Source organism: Elgaria multicarinata, chromosome 1 (assembly GCF_023053635.1).
Source record: "Elgaria multicarinata webbii isolate HBS135686 ecotype San Diego chromosome 1, rElgMul1.1.pri, whole genome shotgun sequence".
NCBI classification, from domain to species: domain Eukaryota; kingdom Metazoa; phylum Chordata; class Lepidosauria; order Squamata; family Anguidae; genus Elgaria; species Elgaria multicarinata.
In genome coordinates this window covers 135,549,512-135,572,107 of record NC_086171.1, presented here as the reverse complement: position 1 = coordinate 135,572,107, position 22,596 = coordinate 135,549,512, and the positions used below count along the sequence as shown (strand labels likewise).

Genomic DNA, 22,596 nt, shown 5'->3' with positions numbered 1-22,596 from the left:
AACCAGCATAGCCAATGGTGGGAGTTGTAGTCTAGCCTATCTGGAGGACACCAGGTTGGGGGAAGGGTGTAATAGAAAGCTGCTGCACATCAACTGTAGCTGGGTTAATAGTCAAAGCCATTGCCGCCCCTCCTGGGTACTAAATTCTCCACAACTCATGGCGCCATCCCTGACACCTTGTAGAGTCCAGAAGTGATTAGAATGGACTGTACCATTTAAGACTGCAAGGGGGGAATCACTTTATTAATACTCCCCATGTGGGGCGGGGAAACCGTCCCTACAAGTTTTTTTTTTTTAAGTGAGAACTTTTGTCCTTCATATGCAGGGTTTTGTTTTTGTTTTACTTGGAGTGGGGCAGCATTCAAAAGTGCACCTCCCTTGTGCTGGCTGAAATGGGACAGTCCGCTCTATCCCTGTGGAAGGCTTAAAGCGAAGGCTTAAAGGCGGCTCCTGCTGGCTTCAGGGAGGGAAGCTCCGACCAAGACCTGCTAATGGAGGCCGCCTCCAGCTCTTTCTCAGGTCATTGCTCCTCTTCCTCTTGTGCGGAGCCCCGGCCTCGTTACCGGTTCGGTCTGCAACAGACGCCGGGAAGCGGCGGCCCTCCGTCTTCCTCGAACGACGAGGCCCGTCGCCCTCAGAAAGGCAGAGACGCCAGCAGCAGCCTTTCCACGGCCTTCCTCCCAAGGGGGTTGGAAGGTGGGTGTTGCCTGACTAGGACCTCACACACCCTTCATCAGTGGAGAGGCAGTTTCTCTCCTGGTAGAAACAAAAACTCCGCTACCAGCTCAGATTTGGAATGTTTAAAAGCCCGCTCATAGTTAATTGCTATGTTAGTTCCCAGCATTAACAGTGCAATCCTATACATGCCTATTCAGAAGGAAGTCCTATTAATGGGACTTACTTACTCCCAGGTAAGTGGGAACAGGATTGCAGATTAAGAGATATTAATGGGAATTTCTTACTCTAAACCATACCTCTCTTATAACACCTTGGCATACAATTCTCAAAACCTCTGAACTTGTCAAAACTGTCCCATAATTTCCTCACTTTGTTAAATTTCTTCTGGCTTCTCTCCACCCCTTGATACCTCGTGTCTTCATAGAATTCACAATTTGAATTTTTCAGTGAACAGCAGTAGCATATTGAATTGGAATTTAACTCACATATCCTGGAACTAGCAGTTTCCTGAGTTATTTTGCTTTTCCTGCATCAGTAAATGGGAATGTACAATATTAGATAGAAATGTTATTATAAATGGCTCTTCTCTGCCTTCTATCCTGCATTAACAACATTCACTTATGAACCCAGACGGCAAAAGAAGTTCAAATGTACTTACATCAGTTTGGGAGAGGCAGAGGAATCCAGATCTTCTGGAAGAGTATAAAATCAAAATGTGGTAAATAATTTTTAGGCATGTATCGAACCATTTATGAGACCAGTTCAATGTGTTAAAACCTGAAAAAGTCAATTATGTCTCATTATCCTCCCCTCACCAGTGCTAAAGCTGCAGTCATATCCACCTTCCTTGGTGTAAGTCCCACTGAACTCCATGGAACTTTCTTTTGAATAGGTGTATAGGATTGTGCTGTAAATCCACTTAAATACAGTGGGGCTTCAGAGTCAACATGCGCAAGATTAGAACTCTGCTAAATCATTATACACCAAACAATAATGTTCCTTCCCTACATACACACACAGAGTCATTCTTTAGGATTGCACTCCAAGATTCAGACAAGACATGCATTCTTCTTGGAGAGTAGGCATTATTACTCTGGCAATTTCTGGACTTTTAAACTACTTACATATAAAAGACCTTGATGCAATTGACAGTATACATGTGTCTTAAAAACCAGCAAGCAAAAAGGGGGGAGAGGTTCAAAGCATCCCCATTCCACCTTCACCCCCAGTAAAAGCCCAGTAGGTGTTAGGAACTGGACTCTCCCCTTGCACTGCCCTGTGCATGGGATTGCTCCGTAATCTATTGCTAACTTATTCTGAATCCTATTTACTGATTTTGAGAGAAACAAGATGGTTATTGCTAGATACTGTTCCAGTTCTGAGCTTTTGGAAAGTAAGCATAACTATATATAAATATCACTTTAAGAGCAATTTGTTTTTTTTAAATATTTAATAGATTCATACTTTGGAGACAAGAGTTCTTATGCAGAAAACATTAGCACGGTGAATTTGACAAGCCCTTCAACTAGAGGTCTAAATACTGCTCGGGTACGGAAAACACCTCTTTCTTCTAGTAGAGTAGGATATAAAAATTGGACTCCTTTCATGGGATATTCAGGTAGAGTTGACCCACTGTAATTTTTTTTTAAAGTGTATTGATATTGTATAGAAAAATATTTGGACTCCATGGGTTGGATCCAGTTTCAATCAGACTTGAAAGTATGACTAACCAAAGTCCCATTGATTTCAGTGGGCCTACTCTAAGTATGACTAAATCTGGATCCAATCCATACTTGGTTTGATCAGGTGTCACTGCATATACAAATACTTTTGCAAAGGATTAAAATATGTTATTCTCATATTTTCCAGTTTAGGGTAGGTTTGGAGATGTATTGTCTGTTTCCATGTTTAATATAGTGCACAATAAACTTGCACTTGTGTGCAACAAAAAAATACTGGTCACACAGTATTCGGGCAATGCTGGTATTGGTTCCCAGGTGGCCAAAGGCTTCAGATTTTTTTACATTATTATTATTATTATTATTATTATTATTATTATTATTATTATTACATACTTATACTGCCCAACAGCCTAGGCTCTCTGGGAAGTTCACAACTAATCTAGGATACAAGGAGAGCAGTAATGAAATGAGAGTGAAACATAAGAAGGAGAAATCTGATAAGAATAGGAAGGCTTAGAAATGGGGAACACTGTAATTAAATATGTAATTATATGTAATAGGGAACACATGTAATTAAATATTATAATAATGCACTGAAGAGTTTACAGATTTCTGTTAGAAAGCCTTCTTTTTCTCAGAAATGCCATATGCCTGTGTTGCATGCCTAGGTTTCTTGAGTTATGTCAAACAATTATTGAGGCAGATATTCATACTCTTGGGGATAGTTTACAAATAATAGGCCAGAGGTATTAAAAGTTTACATGGAGTTACATTCTGATATTTTCTTGTTTCTATCATTGGTAAAGTTCTTCAAGTGGACAGCAGAGGGCAGTGTAAAATTATATTAGAATGGTTTTTTTTAAAAAAATGTAAACGGCTATCAAACTTGACTTTGATTATAGTATTACACAATCACAAGAAAAATTACAGTTTAAAATTATATATTTTGTCAGGCTAAACAGTTCTAATGAAATATGAAAAAATAAATTTAATTAGCAATAGGAATATAAAAATAAATTTAATTATCAGCAATAGGAAAACAAGAAATGTTGAGTTATAAATGCCTTCACCATTGGATAATATATAAAAAAACTTGGACCCAAAGGTATCTAGCCTCAACAGGAAGGTGCTGTTGGCCCATAGTCCCCTGCGCTATATCCAACACCATTCCTCTGACCCTCAGGATTAGCTTTTCAGAAGGTGTGAGTGACTGCAATAGGAAAGAGGAGGGCCGAAAGCCCTGTGCTTGGGATCCAAGCCAGTGTTTCTAAGAGAGGATCTTTACAGTCCTCTCAAATAAATAATTTTGAAAAAGCAGTGTGATTAAATTTTATACGTATGTTGTTGCAGTTATAATTTGTGCCAATTCCAAATAAATTTCTTTGGAATTAGGTGTACATTTTTTTTTGGCTTTCCCATTGTCACACAATGAAATATGTAATTACCTCTAGACAGATTAATTTTATGCTGAACTGTAGCGGTCCTATCCAGCAAGGATGTGTGGCTCACTCTTCAATAAGCAAAACAGGAAAAAGTAAAACCTGCTACAGGATTTGGATGATTCTCTTCTCCCCCAGTGGCCTCCTACATCCAGCAATGGTTATATATTACCTCCAGTATCAGAGGCAGTATTTATTTATTTATTTATTTAATTACATTTATATACCGCCCCACAGCCGAAGCTCTCTGGGCGGTTTACAACATTTAAAAATAGTAAACATTAAAAGTATACAATTTAAAAACAACAACACACACACACACATAAAAAACAGTATAAAAACAACAGTATCCATTTAAAAACAACAATTGTGGGGTCCATTAAAAACAAACTTAATGTTGTTAAATGCTGTTAAAAATGCCTGGGAGAAGAGAAAAGTCTTGACCTGGCGCCGGAAAGATAACAATGTTTAATAAATTTATTTATTCAACGAATTTGAATTCCGCTTTTCAGGCAAAAGGCTCCCAAAATTGCTTACAAGAATCAATGAACATGCAGTCCCTGCCCTCAGGCTTATGAAAAAGATTGGGTGGGAGGAGGAAAAAAACATGAGGGTGATGGTTGATTCAGTTACTAAAGGCCTATGGAATATGCCATTCTGTTTACCACAGTGGCCGACCAGATGTCCATGGGAAGACCACAAGTAGGATATGAGGGCAATAGTTTTCTCCCACTGTTGTATCCTGCTTCTGATCCTGAAAATTATATAACCATCATGACTAGTAGGCAGTTGTAAATTTAACCTCCATGAATTTGTCTGATCCACTTTTAAAGCTATATAAGTTGGTGGTTATTGTCACATTCCATAGTTTAGCTCTGTGCAATGTTTGGGATGGGGCATGACAGCTGCTGGGATATGGGAGATCTCCAACCAAATGCACTAGATGTGCAAATGCATAGAAATATTACTTTAGTCATGTTTGGCCTGTTATACTGTATGTGATTCTGATGCATGTTTACATTGATGTAGATGTTGACTGCCAGGATAGTGACTTGACTGAGAAATGGCGGGGTGGGGGGAAGACTGATGAAGATGTAACTTTCTATATTAACATTTGATTTAAAAGCTTGATGAGCATTTTTTTTTGTAAAGCAAAGGGACAAACACACTATGATGTTCGGAATTCATCATTGACATACATGTAGTTTGTAGTTGTGCTGTTGTAAGCAATATCTCTGTTGTAAGACTGAACACTCTGTGACAAATATGCTTCAGTGGACATGTGAGCCATATGAATATAATTTCTTAACATCAGTTTCTTAAGCTTATTATATCTTTTATTGAAAATAATTATCTAGACAATTCTTGGGACATTTTTGAAAATGTAATTATATTAAAAATAAGCTCATTTTGTCCAGAAGCACCCAAAATGTTCTGTCGCTGATAGCTCCATTTCTCTTCCTGTCACACTAGCATTTAAAAGCCCTTTTGAAAAAGTGAACAGCATTTCAGGGTTGATTAGCATGCTGCAGAAGGATTTATCATGCTATGCAGAGCTGTGTTTTTGTCTTTGCTTGGCAAAACTAGGAGAGGAGTGCTGGTTCATTCCAAGTCAAAAACTGACATTTGGTATGGAATTGAGTCTCCACAATGATACAACTGGAAAAGTGGCCCTTTAGTTGGTCTGCCATTTATCCTCTGAGCTTCAGTGCAGAGGACATATCTTATGCACATAGAACTTCTCCTCTGTTGTAGTCAAAGGGATGCGACATTCTCATGTTTGGGAACTCCACATGTGCATTGAAGTACATTCAAGGATTTTTTTTCCTTTTAAAATCCAGACGAACAGGTCTTACTACAAGATAAAACAAAACATGTAGGCCATTGGATCTAATAGAAAGCTTGAGATTTATTTATGTAATTAATATTGAAACTTTATCAGAAAGTTCTTCTGACTTTTAAAAATTATGGAGCACAGTTCAGAAAAAGTTAAGTTTATTGTGTTTTATGGGAAAGTTTGTTTAAATCTCTCCCATTGAAACCAGCTAGCACTTAACTTTGTGTGGAATGATTAATTGTAAAAAAATAATAGTTTGTAGGGTATATATGCCTACTTAAATGCTGTATGTATACTTCTCTTTATCCAGATCGATTTGTTTTGCATACATTTGTAAAGTTTACACCAATCTCCATATCAAAGCAACGTGATCAGTGATTTTTGCAAATATAAATTATTTTGTATTTTTCAAAATTCCAGTATGCTTGGGACAATCACATATTTCAAATATCATTGTGAATTATCAAGCACTGCTCATAAACAAACTCCATTAATTCTTTCAAGGCTTACATCAGAGCAGAACTTAGACTAGGTTGGATTCTAAATGTATCTCGCTATTTTACAGTTACATCATCTTCAGCAGTCTCCAGCCATAGTGTTGCATCTGTTATTGTGGCTGTAATAGAAGGAAGAGGTCTTGCTAGAGGTGAAGTGGGAATGGCAAGTATTGACTTAAAAAATCCAGAAGTTGTGCTATCTCAGTTTGCAGACAATACAACATATGCCAAGGTAAATCTGGATATATTTTCTTACTGTATAAATCCATTGCATTAAAATCAATAGAAATTGTGTGCCCTGGGCACAAAATGGTAACCATCGTTCTGGAGGATTGGATTAGGATTCTAAATTTCTCTGATTGTTTTTCAGTTACATCGTAATTGTCCCTTCCTGACTGAAAAAGCAGGGTAAAAGTATACAGTATGTAGGGCAAAGACAGTAAGGCGGGGCTGGGGAATCTTTTTTGGCCGGAGGGCCACATGGTCTCTGGAAACCACATGCCAGCAATGAGTAGGAGTGTATGGGGTCTGAGCTGCTAGCAGAGTAGGCCATTTTGTGTTCTCTCCCTCCCTGCCTCTCTCGCATGCACATACACACACCAGCTAGGTAGCATGGGGGTTGAGGGAGAAGGAATCTAAGTTGTCTGGCAGTGTGGGAAGAGATTGCTCTGTTCCTGCATCGCCAACTGGCTTTGTTCCATCTCCATGTACTGAGAAAAGGAAGAGCCTATGTTAGTGCAGGGAGAGGAATTATTTGGGAACCACCAGAACAGCTTTCCTTCTCTCTCTGCCACTGCTCAGCTGTTTCCTGAATAGCTGAGCAGGGCAATCTTCCCCCACTGCTTAGCTGTTAAGAAACAATGGAAGAGTGTTGAAGAGGGAGTTGTTCCTTCAGGAACTACTGCTTCAAAATGCTCTCAAACCTCTTGATGTGGCAGTGAGCCAGCTTCTCTCTCCCACCCTTCTTTGAGGGGTGGGGCCTTGGCAGGCCAGATGGGGAAACATAGCAGGTCAGATCCACCCCACAAGCCAGAGATTTCCCACTGATATGGTAAGGAATTAATTGTAAAAATAATCTGACCTCTTCAGGGATTGGCTAGGTTTTTAATTATATTTCTGTTTGTTATATTAAGTTTATTCTATTTTACCTAAGCAGCATAAATGAGTGTATGGATTTTCTCATTGTGATCTTTGATTTATGATGAAAAATAAATTAAAATTAGAATAGAGGGGCAATAATATGTGGCACTGCATTGCGGTTTGGTTAATGATTAATATTTCAATATGTGGCTGATAACATTAACTTATTCTACCTATAAGAATTGACTCCTCCAAGCCATAGCTGAAAATCTTCCCCATTTCTCTGACAGATCAGTGAAGGAGCAACAATTTCATATTACCTTGTATTTTTATCCCGCTTTTCAAACAAATATTATCTCAAAAGCAGCTCACATCAGTTAAAGAGAGAGAGAGAGAGAAGCCTTACCTTCAGACTTACCAACTAAAAGGGCAAGATAAGGAAGGGAAGGGGAGTTAAGGGAAAAGGTAGAAGAGGCAAATCAATTTGATAATGCCAAAACAAAGTCATGAGTTGTAAGTAGGCTTTTATATCAGGGGTTCAGGGTGATCTGTCATTGCTGTTGGCCATGCTTGGATAGTGGTGCTGTGACTAACCCAGCAGCTCTTGCTCTTCTGGTTAGTGGTAGAGGATGTTTCTCCTCACTTCTTCAATCCTAGGGCAGCGGGAGCAGAGTGTTCTTTTTGGGAAGCGACAAGCAAGCTCCCTACAGCTTCTCCTTCTCTAGCTGATGGATGACCAGTCTAGTTTTCCTTTTGCTGTGATATTCTTTCTGGAATGTAGGAAGTGCAACCTCCTGGCAGCCCTTATTCTCCTGGCCAATGGAAGAGGCCAGAATGTGCTTCTTTTCTGCTCTGCAGCCCCAGGGCCTTGCTTCCTCTTAGCTCTCTGCTCTAATATCCCAATGCACCCTTGCCATGGCTTTCATCCCACTCCCCTCAGCCATCTGAAGTATTCCTACTCCCTCAAACAACTCCCTCACTCCCTTGCTTCCCTTTATGCCTGCAACATTTTCTTTGAAGCCTTTGGTGCAATCCCTTACTTCTCATCCCCCACTGGAATGCAGCTTAACTGAATTGAACATAGATTGTTTCTCTGTTTATCCCTCAGCTCAGTCTTTTTCTTCTCCCTTTGTCATCTCCCTGCTATCAAATTTTGATTTTAATTTTCTAGGTGCAGTCATCTGCCTTCTTGTAGCTACATTCTGTAATATAGAAATCAGGAATTATACAAATCAGGGGGTGGGGAACCTCAGGTCCAGGGGCCAAATGCAGCCTCCCTGCTGCCTCAGTCCAGCTCTGCCCCTTTGGCCCCATTGTTTGGTGGTTTCCAGGCTTTTATGCAGTTTTCCCCTCATTCTAAAAGGTTGAAATGCCCGTCGTGAGGAACAAGAGCTTTAAACTCCAGTATGCTGGTCTTTTTTTGTATTTTGCCCTCCCCCTTTTTGTCTTTAGCCCCTCCCCTTTACCTTTGGCCTCATCAACCATTGGATTGTGCCCTCCAAGAGTTTCTCTGAAATTGAACTTGGCCCTTGGGCTGAAAGAAGTTCCCCACGACTGATATACGTAGAGGATGGTCATAACGATAACAACTTCATCTACTATTTGATGTGCTTTAAAAAATAAACATGTTCAAATAAACATTTTTTCCTAAATTGTTTCATATCTTCTAGGTTATCACCAAACTCAGAATTTTAACACCCTTAGAAATAATAATGTCAAATACTGCATGTGATACAGGAAATGCAACAAAATTGTTCAGTTTGATAACAGAAAATTTCAAGGTAAATTTAAGGAATACCTATTTAACATTTTACAAACATTATTTAACATTATTTGCCATATGCAATTCATGTTATTGTCACATCCTAATTTCTTAAAGAAGAAACATTTAGATTTATATCTGAGAAGATATGCCTAGGTGTATACCATTGCTCTCTGTGAATAGAAATGAGATTAAATCCGTGCTAAGAACTTCATAAGAAAAGAACTTACATGCCGTTCACATTTGCATAATGTTAGAAGAGAGAGATTATGATTAGTTTTAGTAGATTAGAAGGCCTTATATAATAATTGGTGCATGATTCAAACTTCTTATGTCTGTGTTAGCATTTGCAGCTTAAGGTAAGTGAGTAATTAACAATATTTGGAATAGATGTCACCTGTCAAGTTGTTGTTTCTCAAGTATGAGTAGAAGACTATGGACCATTGGGCAAATTCTAATGGAGAACTAAGCACCTATTAGTTGGGATGCTTGCAAAGAATGCTGGACAGTGTGGGCTTTGGTCTGAACTAGAAGGGCAATTCTTATATTCTTAAGCAGGAATGCATATTCAGAATTGTATAACATAAATTAGTTATGTCTTACTGTTAAGATATCCTGCACATTGATGGACCGTGGAGATTCTAGTTAAAAAATATTAGACCACAAAGTCTGTAATCCGCCTACTCTGTTTTAAAATGCTTCCCTATCAAGAACTGATTCAAAGGCCTGCTTAAGCTCTCTTGAGCTTGCAATATATCTCTACCAGTGGCTCAATTCAAATGATATGCAAATATTTTGCACTAACCATATGATATGCAAACCGTATTTAGGTCCAACTATTTATTTTCTTCATTTAATTTCTATACTGCCCAGTAGCTGAAGCTCTCTGGACGGTTCACAAAAATTACAAACCACAAATAACAAAATAACAAAAACATACTATAGAATCTTTAACATATAAAATTTAAAACAATTTAAATAGTTAAAAAAGTTACAGTACGGTAAGATACTGGACCTGATAAAAATAACTGACATAAATGCACACAAGGAACCCCATGCTGGAAAGTCCATGGGGCCTAGCAATATTCCCCAAGCACCATCTTTTGCAGCTGGCCTTCAAGTACGAGCAGAATCACTGCAATGCAGTACCCTCCACGTCCTGCTCAGATGGTCGCCCCAAAAGGATACCATGATTGGTAGTACTAAAAGCCATTGAAAGATCTAGGAGTATCAACATGATCCCACTCCCCCCTCTCTCCCAACATAGATCATCATACAGGGTAGCCAAGGCTGTTCCTCTGCCAAAACCTGGCCTCAACCCCAACTGAAATTGATCCAGATAATCAGTCTCAACCAAGAGTGTCTGGTTGACCATAACCTACTCAAGGACTTTGCCCAGGGAAGGAAAATTTGCCACTGGCCTAAAGTTGTTTTTCAGGGTCCAAGGAGGATTTCTTCAGGAGTGGTCTCACCTAGCCTCTTCCAGGTGGCTCAGGACCACTCCTTCTCACAAGGAGGCATTAATCATATCCCTGGCCCAGCTGACTGTTTCCTCACAACCAGTTTTTATAAGCTAAGAGTGGCAAGGATCCATTATGGAAGTGGTTGCTCAAACCTGTCCAAACACCTTGTCCTTGAGCTGAACCAACTGAAACTTACCCAACAAAAATGGGTTTTTTTTGTCACTGCCTGAATATGCTTGAGTATAGGCACAAAGAGTTTTCCTCCATCTGAACATTATATATATTATATATTTCTAATCTGCCTCTCCCTCCGGATTGAATTTAAGCCCTCTCCTATTCTGTTTCATTGTTGTTAGCTTCGGGCTATACCATAAAGCCATATAAGTGTGCTCTGCTACATATTTTGGGCTGATGACGTGTTGGGACAGTCCTATGGTTGTCATGGAGGCCATGAAATTCTGAGGCAAGGTGCCCTTGGCATGAATGTTGACATCCCCCAAACCAGCAGATTGGGGGACCTCAGCATCACATCCAAAACCACCTCTGTCAGCTCAGGTAGGGAGACTGCTGGGTAGTTCAGTGGGCGGTACACTAGCAGAATTCCCAATCTGTTCCACTGGCCCAACACGATGCAAACACTCCAAACCAGTAGTCAGAAGACAGGAAGCAGAGAGAGAGAGAGAGAATTCTTATAGACCGTGGCAACCCTACTCCCCGGCCCTCAAGTCTACCCTCATGCTGGACCAAGTACCCTGTTGGACACAACTGAGAGAGATTAACACTCAGGTCTCAGTTATACTTGCCACATTGGCTCCCTCATCCACTATTAGATCATGGATGTGGGAGATCTTATTATGCACCAATCTGGCATTTAAAGCAGCATCTGGAAACCCAAGGGCAGGCTGTAAGGGCAACTGCCAAATCTGCAAGTGGGGGAAACGCTAGAATGCAACCCAGCCATTAACTGTAACGTAAACTATGGTTTGAGTGTTAGAAAAAAGTTGGATAAACCATGGCTTAGAGTTGCTTTAGTTTCTATCTGCACAGACTCCCATCTCTAGGTTCATTCACCCTGGAAGTAGAAAAATAACCATAGTGAAATAGTCAATTCACAAATCATGCCAAACCAATGCCAACTAATTGCAAAACATGTCATGTAAATTCAGACATTGCACCAAACTATAGTTAATGTTCACAAAACATAGTTTGGCATGATCTTTAAACTGAAGTAGGGTCTCTTCTAGTTCTTAAGTTCTGTTTGTTAACATTTCTCTGATCATTCCTTGATATCTTGGAATAATGTCCCATTGTGCATATGCACTTCTTCTCAAACGGTTGTGGGCTGCTGTTTGGGTTGAGCTTTTTTCTTTTCTTTTTAACTGAATATTGGCATAGATAGCTGTGTGCTGTTGGTACACAGAAGCCATGATGCACCAAAACTTGAGAAGTTTGGTGGCGAAAAGGAGCCAGGAATGTGGTGTGTCAGAAACTTTAAAAGAAAAAAGTAAGGTGCCTGTTTCTGATGCTGAATAGGTGGTTAGGTAAATATGCACAAAACCAGTATTATTTTTGTTTAAAGAAAGTAAAAGCTAAGTGAAGGGAACGTTACTAACCTTTTAATGGAACATATAGGCATTGATACAAAGAAATTTGGAATGACAAAGGAAACCAGGAATAGCTGCTTAAATGTAATTAATCTTGCATGAATTTTTTTGTATTAAGATAAAATGTATGAAGACATTTCCTAAAAAGCACTTTAGGATTTGTCAAGGAGGTATGAACAGAAAAACTGCATATATCTAAGGCAGGGTTCCTACAAGAATGGTTTGTTACACCTGTGATATAAGCTGCTATTTAAATTCAGGGCAGTTTAAATGGCAGTGTGTGGTTCTGTTGCAGGGAGCAGGTGATGGGAAAATCCTTAAAATATCCTTGGTCAACTCACTCTATATGTGTACCTGTGAATCATGCCCATAGCAAAATGCAAATATTCACACCTTGGAACGTCTACTGGAAAAACGTCCTGTTGTTAATTATTTTGAAACATTGGAAGCACATTGGAACAACTTTCTATAATACTGTCTTTGCTTGTTTTCCAGAATGTGACTTTTACAACAGTCCAAAGAAAATACTTCAATGAAACAAAAGGCTTGGAATATATTGAACAATTATGTACACCTGAATTCAGCACTGTTCTAATGGAAGTTCAGTCCAAGTATGTATATAATAAACATCACTAGTTTGGCTTTGTACACAGCCAGTAGCCTGGTAATCTACTTATAAGGCTTCTTAGCAATAATTTGCAATCCATGATCTAAGTATTTTAAAACGTAATGGCATAACAGCTTGTATATATTACTATACATATTATTTAAATTTTAATATTAAAGTATATAAACACTGTTGATAACAGGGATTTGATTTTGACCCAGAATGATGGATAACTGAGTGTTTTTATTGTTTGATCCAAAGAAGCGTGAGTAGAATTCCACTCTCTGGGATATAGCACTGAGGAATGCACTGGGAATTGGCAGAATTGGTCTGTCTTACACCCTCGCTTTTGCATTTGCGCCAACAAAAAGCCTATTGGATTTGCTGAAGAAGTTTGGGTTCAGGCAGTGCCAGCTCCAGGTTTTTTGAGAGCCCTTGGGAAAGATACCCTCATTGGGCCCCTTCTTACCAACATGGTCACCAGTTGCTATTTCTCCTTATATCCTTTCTCATCATTACTACCACTTGCTTACTTGACAGGCAGAGAGCCAGCAAAGAAGTAAGTCGGCATTGGCAACTGCTGCTCCTCCTTCTCTCCACCTCTGTCATCTGGGCCGGTGTGACGGCAGGTGGACAAGCTGATTGCAATAGTGAACAGGAGGAACAATTCCAAGTGACTCTTGTCAGTGAGCTCCTGCTCGTATGTGGGCCCGTAACAGGTGCCCAACCATGCCTACCCTTGATGCTAGCCATGGGTCCAGGCCATGGTTTGTTTCCAGCGGTTCTGTAAAAATTCTCCTAATTGCCGTTTCATTGAACAGCGAGGGTTTTTTTTTTTTTTGCTGCTGTTGCCTCTTACGTTTCCTACATCTGATAATTGGAGAGCAATAATAATTATTTACTCTGCAATTCTGAATACACCAGCTTGGAAATGAGTTCAGTTGGCTCAATAGAACCTTCTTCTGGATAATTGTGGGTAGGATTTATAGATATACATTATGATACTAAACAAAATTACAAGAAAATAAGTTTGACTTAAAGCAATCTGAAATGTTCAAGGTAAATGTATTTAGGATTAGGGAGTTAGCCTTTTATTAAGCTGATGTAATAATATCGACGTAACCATTAGTTTCAGTGTAGTTTTCCTTAATGGAATGTCTTCAAGGTAGAATTTTCTGTCATTTAACGCTCAGTAGTTTTTTTCACTTTAGTTCCTTGATAACTCCCAAGTCATGTTCTTTATGTTGCTGTTTTATATGTGCATCTGGCGTTTTGTTCCAGTAGAGGGAGTATATGCAGAATTTGTTACCACTATTGAAAGAACAATTACATTAAGCAGTGCATTCTCACCTGTCCTCTGTTCCTATTTTTCTACATTTTTATTCAGTTGTAGCTTCAAAGTTCTGCTCAGCTTCAGTAGTTTTTGCCTAAATCATTTCACTTCAGTTATTCGTACTGTGTTTATAACACTACCCACTACTGATTTTACATTATTTCATTCAAGACTATGGAAAAATTGTCTTTATCTGGTGACTACAGCCTGCGTCTAGGCCACGTTTCCGTTTCCAAATCTGTTGCTTTTTAGAAAGCTTTCATTCTGAACTGAGGAGCTTTGGGTCCTTTGTAGAAGCTTCTGCTCAGTGTTCCACACTTTTTCTGAACATAACGCTTAGGAGATCATAGTTCTTTGATTTTGAATCTTCTTTGAATTTATTTATTTTGCTGCTATCACAACCTCCTCCTAGAACTTTAGAGTGTCACCTCAGCCTTCTAAGAACATATCAAGATAAGTAAGGTTGATCAATAGTGAATCACCCAAAGTCATCCAATGAGCTGCATGGCTGACTGTGAATATGAACTGGAGTTTACCACATTTAAATCCAATGTTGTACATAACTATGCAATACATTTGTAGAAGACATTTACAATTAGGTCTAAGACTCATTGGGTCTAAAACCATTGGGTCTAAAACTAATTTTGGCACTGACTAAGTTTGTTTTTCTACCTCCTTGTTCCACCAGCCTAAGGTTATTAGTTTTCTTTATTATGTCCTCATTCATGACAGATGGTTTTTGAATATAACCAGATGTGTCCACAGGGAGATTATAAGTTATATCTGTAGAGTGGGTGCGACCATGACAGCTTTATCTGCAAAAAGGACTTTATTTCAGCTGGAGTACCACCTGCAATTTCCCTTGCTCTTTACTCAATGCATAAGAATTGCTTTGGTTCATCAGGCCAAGGTCCATCTTATCCAGCATTCTTCTCCCAAGCAGCAACATACCAGATGCCTCTTAAAAAACTCACAAGCAGGGCAATTTGTCAAGAACCATCCCTTCTGTCTCCCCCAACATCTGATGATCAGATGTTCTTTTCCTTTAACATGAAGAATACATTTCATTATCACGCCTAATAGTGTTTAAAGTAAGCCTGTCTTCTATTATTTTATGTAAGTATTTTTAAAAGCTGTCTAAGCTAGTGGCAATGACCAGTTCTTGTGAAATATATGTTAGTTACGTATTCTCTGAACACATGCTTTCTTTTTCTCTATGCTAAATCTGGCAAACATTTAAATTAGCTGGACCCCAATTTTAGTGTAAGGAGAAAGAAGAAGTTTCACTTTGTCCACAGCATCTATGATTCTAGACATGTTTATAAAGTCCCTTCCTTTTTTTCTGAATAATAATAATAATAACCCTACAATCTTATAAACATTTTTTTTCATAAGGAAGAAGTTTCAGTCTCTAAGGCTGCAATCCTGTGTACATTTATACAGAAAAAACGTCTACACCTCCCAAGCATTCCCCAGCCAACAAAGCTGGCTGGGGAATGCTGGGAGCTGTAGGACATTTTTCTGACTAAACATGCATAGGATTGTCCCCTTAAAGAGCAATCCTATGGCTCTCAGACATTGTCAGAGGAGACATAGGATACTGGAGACTTTCCTCTCTGAAGCCATAGACAGCCTCAGAGGGGAAACCCCACTTCTATTCCCCCTGCCTTCCCTCAGGTGCAAAAGTTTCTCAATGGCTCCTCTGTTGCACTTGGGAAGAGAAAGAAAGGGAAGAAAGGGTGGGTGCCAGGAGGAGCAGAGAGAATGGAGGATTGAGAGGCTATAAAAGCCCTCCATCTATCAATATAAGAACATAAGAAGAGCCCTGCTGGATCAGACCAAGGGTCCCTCTAGTCCAGCACTCTGTTCACACAGTAGCCAACCAACCATTGGCCAGGGACCACCAAGGCAGGTCATGGTGCAATAGCACCCTCCCACCCATGTTCCTCACAACTGGTGCACACAGGCTTACTGCCTCAAATAGCACACAACCATCAATTTTTGGGTGGTCTATGAAAGGTCTACATGAGCTCATCCCTATTAATAGTTTCAGTGGTATTACCTGCAAAACTGGGGTGATCCAAAGTCTTAAAAGACAGTGCTATTTAAATGTTATTTTTGTTCATTTTGTCTTACTATTCCATAGATATTACTGTCTGGCAGCTGTTGCAGCTGTGCTGAAGTATGTTGAGTTCATTCAAAATTCAGTTTATGCACCTAAGTCACTTAAGATTCGTTTCCATGGAAGTGAGCAAACAGCAATGATTGATTCAACATCAGCCCTAAATCTTGAATTAATAACTAACAATAGGGATCCTAGGTAAGATATTTCGTTCAAAAGTTCTACGATATGGAGAGGGGGAGAGAGGAATTGTATATGTGCAATAAAACAGAATTGGTTATAAGTGTATATCTAAAGGAAAACAAAGTTTGTTTTTCATGTCAATTTTTTTTAAAAAATTAGATTTTTTAAAGAAAGGTGGTAGAACGTAGGCATTCAAGTTCTACCAATTTTCCTAAATGCTTATCCCCCGTCACCCTCAGTACTCCACCTAGCATCCCAGGGACTTGGGGGAAGACACGTTTTGCCAAGGATCCACGGGTGGGATTTCCTCCTCGAGCTGATTTTTGGCATGGGGATGGTTTTAAATTTAAAAAAACGAAACAAAAAACATTTGTGCACATTACCCAGGCACAGGGAAGTGTGTGGGGAAAATCCCTGTCCCATTTTGCTCACAAACAGGCCCCAGAAATTTTTAAAAAGTGCTCTGACCAGGAACAAGATCGCAAATACAGCCAGGAAGTGGGGAATGGCAGGGGTGAGGGGTGTGTGTGACAGCAACTCCAAGATGCCATTTTGGGCACTTTTGGTGGGGCTGTCACTGGCAAAGGGAAAGGGCATGAGCAGCAGCCTGGCTGCAATCAGAAATGGTGATCACAGCACTGCTTGGCAAGAGCAGCAGGAGTTTCTGCTACTCTTGCTGAGTAGCTCGCTGCCCAGTGCACTTTACCGAAAATAGGTTGGCATGTCTGGATTTGCATGATCATTGGTTACTAGGGTGGGTTCTTTGGGGAAACAACCCACCCTAATAATTGAGTTTGCACGACATGCTAATCCATGTGGGCAGCCACGTGATGGGTTAATGTGTTGTGCGAACCTAGTCATTTTGAGTTTCTTTATTGTAGCATCCCCTAGCTGTAACTTAATACCTGCATAGCATCTAAGACAGCCTAATAAAATTAAGGCTGCAGTCCTGTGCAGACTTACCTGGGAGTATGTCCCATTGATATCTGTGGGGCTTATTTCTGAGTAGAAATATACAGGATTGTGCTGTTAGTTTACTGCCTTTTCCTACACCATTTTAAGACTGAGCAATGCAGAGTTTATCGCTGCAATACCAAGCTAGCTTCCCACTCTCCTCCAACTGCTCCAACTTTGCTTAGCATCTAATCTGAAGAAATGTTCTGGAGAATGTGAAAGCCTGCTGATTATTTTCTGACATTTTGGTTTGTCCTTATCAAGGTATTGCCTTACTCTGGATTTCGGATTTGCTTTACAGACCAACACCTTTGCATTTTAGGTGGAAGTGAATTCTCTTTCGCCTTATATCTGCTCTTAGTGCCAGAAAATGTGTTGGTTTTCTTTCCTCCTCCCCAGATCCCCACACACATTTTGGTGTGTGTGAATGTGTGTGTATGAATGAAGAGCAAGCATTTGAAAATCTAGCTCTTCCCTTATTTCCTTTCCTATTTTAGAGCCAGATTACAGCTAATATTTTCCAGACATGGAATGATTTTTGTGAAGGGATTCTCGTGCTTGGATGCTTTTTCAGATGAATTGTATCAACTGGCCAGATGTTCAACTTGTTTCCTAATAAACTTGGGAGCTACAAGTCAGATTTCAGATTAATGATTTTTCTTCCCCCTGAAAATAATTTTCTTCCCCCTGAAAATAATATATTTTCACTTCCTCAAAATATAGCTGAATCAAAAGAACTGATTTAGATGTGGTTCTTCTCAATTTTCTGCCTTTCATTACAAGGCTTTTGAAGTTTATAATTTAGATGTTTATTATTGGGCCAAACTACATGTGAGGGGCAATTCCGTGGTTCTTTCACATTTTTTTTCAAAGCAACCATGGGAGGTTGTAAACAGATTCCAGGACCAGTGTGGAGGCAGGACAGACTCCTATGGCTGCACAGGTGGTGTTATAGAAGGGCCACCTGGATTTTCTGAGTTGCCCCAATTGCCATATATTAAATGGAGTGCCAGAGAACATACTCCCCAGGCCCTTACCTTGGGGCAAAACAGAAGTGGGTTGGTTTGCCAAAAAGGGTTAGAATAAACAGCAATGTCTGAATTTGGGGCAAGGTAATGTATAAGCGTATGGTTTGCCTTGTCTTGTTTGAGTATCAGATTTCTAGAGTGCACCTGCTTTTTGCATGGTTCATGTGGTCAGATTCTGGTGGGTGCATGGGTTGCATACCCCTGGGCTACAGTATCCTTGGTTTCTGTTCACTTGGGTCTTTTGCATTAGTTGCCAGACTAGTGTTTGGACTGATGTAGCTTATTTCCATTCCTCCTCTCTATGTTAATCTTTCTTCTACTGCAGACACAAATGGTAAATGTGGGATTAATCTCAATATATTATTGCTGTAAATACTTGTGAAGACAATCCTTATTTGACTTGACGGAGCATACAATTCCTGTGCAATTCTAGTCCTTGATAATATCCATAGAAATGATTAGTTAAAATTTTGTCTCACTTGTTCATTTGTTCTAGCTACAATACTTTCATTTGGTGTAGTCTGAGTAAATTATTTCCTTTTCTCTAAGAAACACAATTTATTCTTTTGAAGAAAGCTTTTTATGTATTTCCAGTCACACAGTAACAGGCAAAATGAATGGCTTGGATCTTTAATGAATGCATATCTGTATGCCGAAACTATTGCATAATAATTGCCTAAATTTGCTCTTGCACTGATATCCTTTTTCAGTGCATGAAGAGTAAGTTTGGAGCAGCTTTCTACATGTCACGACCCCAACAAAATAGTTGCTGTGCTAAATGCAAGGTAATGTGAAAGGTCGTTCACTGCAGGAACGAGACTTTCTTGGGCAGTATCCAACAGTGTCATTCCACACTGTAAATAAAATATTAGCACTTATGAAAATAGATTTGTATAATAATATATATTTATAGAGATTTAAGCTGTCTTGTGTCAATTTTATTTTGTGAGATTATTTCTCAAATGTATGCTGTTTTCAAAGGAATGGTCATACTCTTTTTGGCGTTCTAAATTACACTAAAACACCAGGGGGAAGCCGAAGACTTAGATCTAATATTCTAGAACCTCTGATAGATACTGATTCCATTAACACAAGACTGGATTCTGTTCAAGAGCTCCTTCAAGATGAGGAACTCTTTCTTGGCCTTCAGTCAGGTAATTATTGCTTTATAAAAGGAGGAAAATATTCCATGTAATAAAGGGTTGGTTGGTGCAGCTATTGATATTCTCCACATTTCAGATTACAAATCCTTCCAAGGTGCCTTGCAAGTAATATTAACAATCATTAATAAAGTTGCAATAAACACTATTTTAGAAAAACACAAATGATTAGGCTCCTTCTCATGGGACCGATGGTAATAGATGGCCCTGTTCGGGAAGGTGGTGTGGGAGTGGAGCAGGCCAGCTGGTGTTCGCCTGCCTGTCTCCATCTTTCTTCTGGGATTCTTCCTACAGTGAAATTGGTGATAACTGCACTGTATAGAGTATCACGTGTTTATTTCTCATAGCTTTTGATAGGATTAATGCATCATTAGATCACCCTCAGTTTGTTAGTATAATTTAGGTCTAATGCAGGAGATCATGACTGGATCACTCTATGGGTATAGGAGTCTCCGAATTTGATTAGAACAGTGGTGCAGAAAGAGTATTTATCTCTACTTTCCTGCACCAGATCCGCAAAGTAGCTCCTGCAAGCTGCTTTTAAGGTCACAGTGGGAAAATTCAATTACAGATGCTGTTCCCATATTTTTTCCTGTGCAAAGTTAATAGCTGCTTTTGGAAATTTACATAGGTGAAACAATATGAGGGGAAAAGGCTAAACTCAACCACTCTACCCTAATCACATTCAGAGTTTATTAAAGTAAGAAGAAGGAAAATACAGAGATCTCATATGTTATGTGGCTTGACCCTTAAAATAGCAATTGCAAATGTCCCCCTTACAATCTGGTGCATCTATCTATATCTTGAAGACCCTTGTGGAGGCCAAAATGCAGTATATTACTGCTTCTATGAATAAAAGACACATATACACTGAAAAGGTAAAAGAGGAAGGGAGAATGTAGTTGTATAGCATGAAAACTCACTTCACTGTTGCTGAAGTTTGTTGAAACTCATTCAGCTGATTTTAATTGAGGATTGCTGATCTATAAGTGCATATAGGTGCACAGCACAGGCCTCTGCCGCAGCAGATCTCCCGTAGTGGAGGTACCTTCTGTCAATTCTCTCTCTCTCTCTCTCTCTCTCTCTCTCTCTCTCTCTCTCTCTCTCTCTCTCTCTCTCTCTCTGTGTGTGTGTGTGTGTGTGTGTGTGTAAAAGCAAGGATCCAGTGGGCTGAAAAGCTTGGCAACCCTCTTCACTCCCCCTTCTCCATCACATTCCAGCCTTGCTGGTGTGAGCCCGCAGGACCAAGCATGTTGGTAAAAATACCTTGTTGCTCCCCAGTAGTCCTATCTGGATTAAATTGCAATGCTTTGGCTTAATTGGGTTGTATATTGAGCTGAATGACTTCCTTTACTTCTGTTCTTCAGTTATTTCAAGATTCCTGGACACAGAACAACTACTTTCAGTTTTAGTTCAAATTCCAAAGCAGGATACGGTATGTTTACAAATACATTTGCTTGATAAATATGTTTGCCAGTTATCTCTCCTTTGATTACTAATTACTTTCATTTTTATTGTGGGGAAACCAGGCAATTTATATATGTGTGCTTAATTCGCAACTAACAGCACTGAATGTATATATTGCCATTTAAATTTGAGCATTTTCGTACTAGAGGATGAAAAATATATTTAAAAAATCTAGATGTCTAGACTTTGGCAGATATGAATCTTAAATATATAGAATGTTAAATATATGTTTGTTCATTATTAATATATTGCAATCTTAGAGGTCTTGTATTATAATTTTTTAACTCATTTTTAAAAAGTTTCAAGCTTATCACATTAAAGGGGCACAAGAGGGCCTCTTTAGTTAAAGTGAGTCACAAAACAAGCTTATGCCATTATAAGCCTCAAAATTCCATTGCTTATAAATATGACACCTTTTAGCTATTAACATGAAATTTGGCATCTATAATCTACCTGACGAAGTATACAGTTTTGCAGAATTTCAAAGCAATCTAATAAAAATTGCCACAGCAAGTTAAGAAGCTACCAAGCAATGGGAGATTTCAGGTGGAGGGTGGAGAGAACAGGGTAACTTCCCCTTCCCCCCATCCTAACCAAACCTTGTGTTACTGTTACTCAATGGCTCAGATGAGGGGAGGGGAGTGTGGAGAGCAAGAAAGGAAAAGTAATTGTCCCTTTTCACTTAGTCCCTCTTGAACCTATCAGTACAGTGTGGAGAGGGGGGAAGAATGTTTTTTAAATCTCATGGAACACATCTCAGCTGACTCTAATTTACCCTTCTAAGACAACATGCTAGTCAACAGTGGGGTAATAATCAACTAGACAGTTGTTTATCTAGGGGGTACTCCCCACACAACATGATAATAATCAACCGTGGTTTGGATTAGAATCAGCGTTGACTATTCGTCCACGCTGAGTTGACTCACTCATCCCCCGCCCTCTCTCCCCCCTCAGTCCTCCCGCTAGTATCCCATCAGCCATTGCTTCCAAAAATCTACTGTGCCAGCTGGACTACAGTGGGAGCCACCACTTTGATCACTCTTGACTTGCATCTCTGTGGCTGATGAAATAACCAACAGTGGCTGAGGAAATAACCAATGGTGCCCTCCACACAACACGATAACCAGTAGTGGTTCAAATAGCCAAGTCTGCACAGCCTTGCTTATTTGCATTGGTTATTTCAGCCAAATAACCAACAGTTGGTTAAAAAACTCCCTCCACACAACACAATAACTCATGGTGGGTTAAAACCACCATTGGTTATCGTGTTGTCTGAACCCATAAGCTGTTAGGGACTCAGGTGGGCCTATTCACTCTCTCACATGCCCCCTTTTTCTTAGTTTCCCCCCTCAACATTCCAGAAAGCTCAAATGGCCTTGCCAAGCCTTTTTTTAAAATTAAGTTCTTTTCCCTTTAATTTATAAATGAGTATAGTTCTGTGAACCTGAAAACTCCCCCATCTGTGCAGAAAATCCTGACTTAATTTTGGATGGCCCCTTTTTACTTCAAGGGGCGAAGTGGAGAAAGTATCTCAGATGTGCACAGCAATGAAGATATATCCCAACACTAGTACAGAGCATTGGCAAGAACACAGTGCTGTGTATTCAAGTGAGGAAGATATTTGTGAAATGCACTGTGCCATTAAATGTTTATGGTTATGCAGCTTTGAGATTGTATCTCTCATTTACTTCCTGTTGCTG

The 22,596-nt window shown here is 39.5% G+C and overlaps 1 protein-coding gene across 1 annotated transcript in view; it reads left to right on the top strand.

Moving 5' to 3' along the window:
• Positions 1 to 491: 491 nt before the first annotated feature.
• Positions 492 to 22,596, top strand: part of MSH4 (mutS homolog 4) — a 39,425-nt gene continuing 17,320 nt past the window's right edge. Inside the window, exons 1-8 of the mRNA XM_063117998.1 lie at positions 492 to 696; positions 2,135 to 2,296; positions 6,202 to 6,365; positions 8,884 to 8,994; positions 12,538 to 12,653; positions 16,129 to 16,302; positions 19,251 to 19,423; positions 20,797 to 20,864. Of these exons, the coding sequence (XP_062974068.1) occupies positions 492 to 696; positions 2,135 to 2,296; positions 6,202 to 6,365; positions 8,884 to 8,994; positions 12,538 to 12,653; positions 16,129 to 16,302; positions 19,251 to 19,423; positions 20,797 to 20,864 (1,173 nt within the window). The remainder of the gene's footprint in view (positions 697 to 2,134; positions 2,297 to 6,201; positions 6,366 to 8,883; positions 8,995 to 12,537; positions 12,654 to 16,128; positions 16,303 to 19,250; positions 19,424 to 20,796; positions 20,865 to 22,596) is intronic.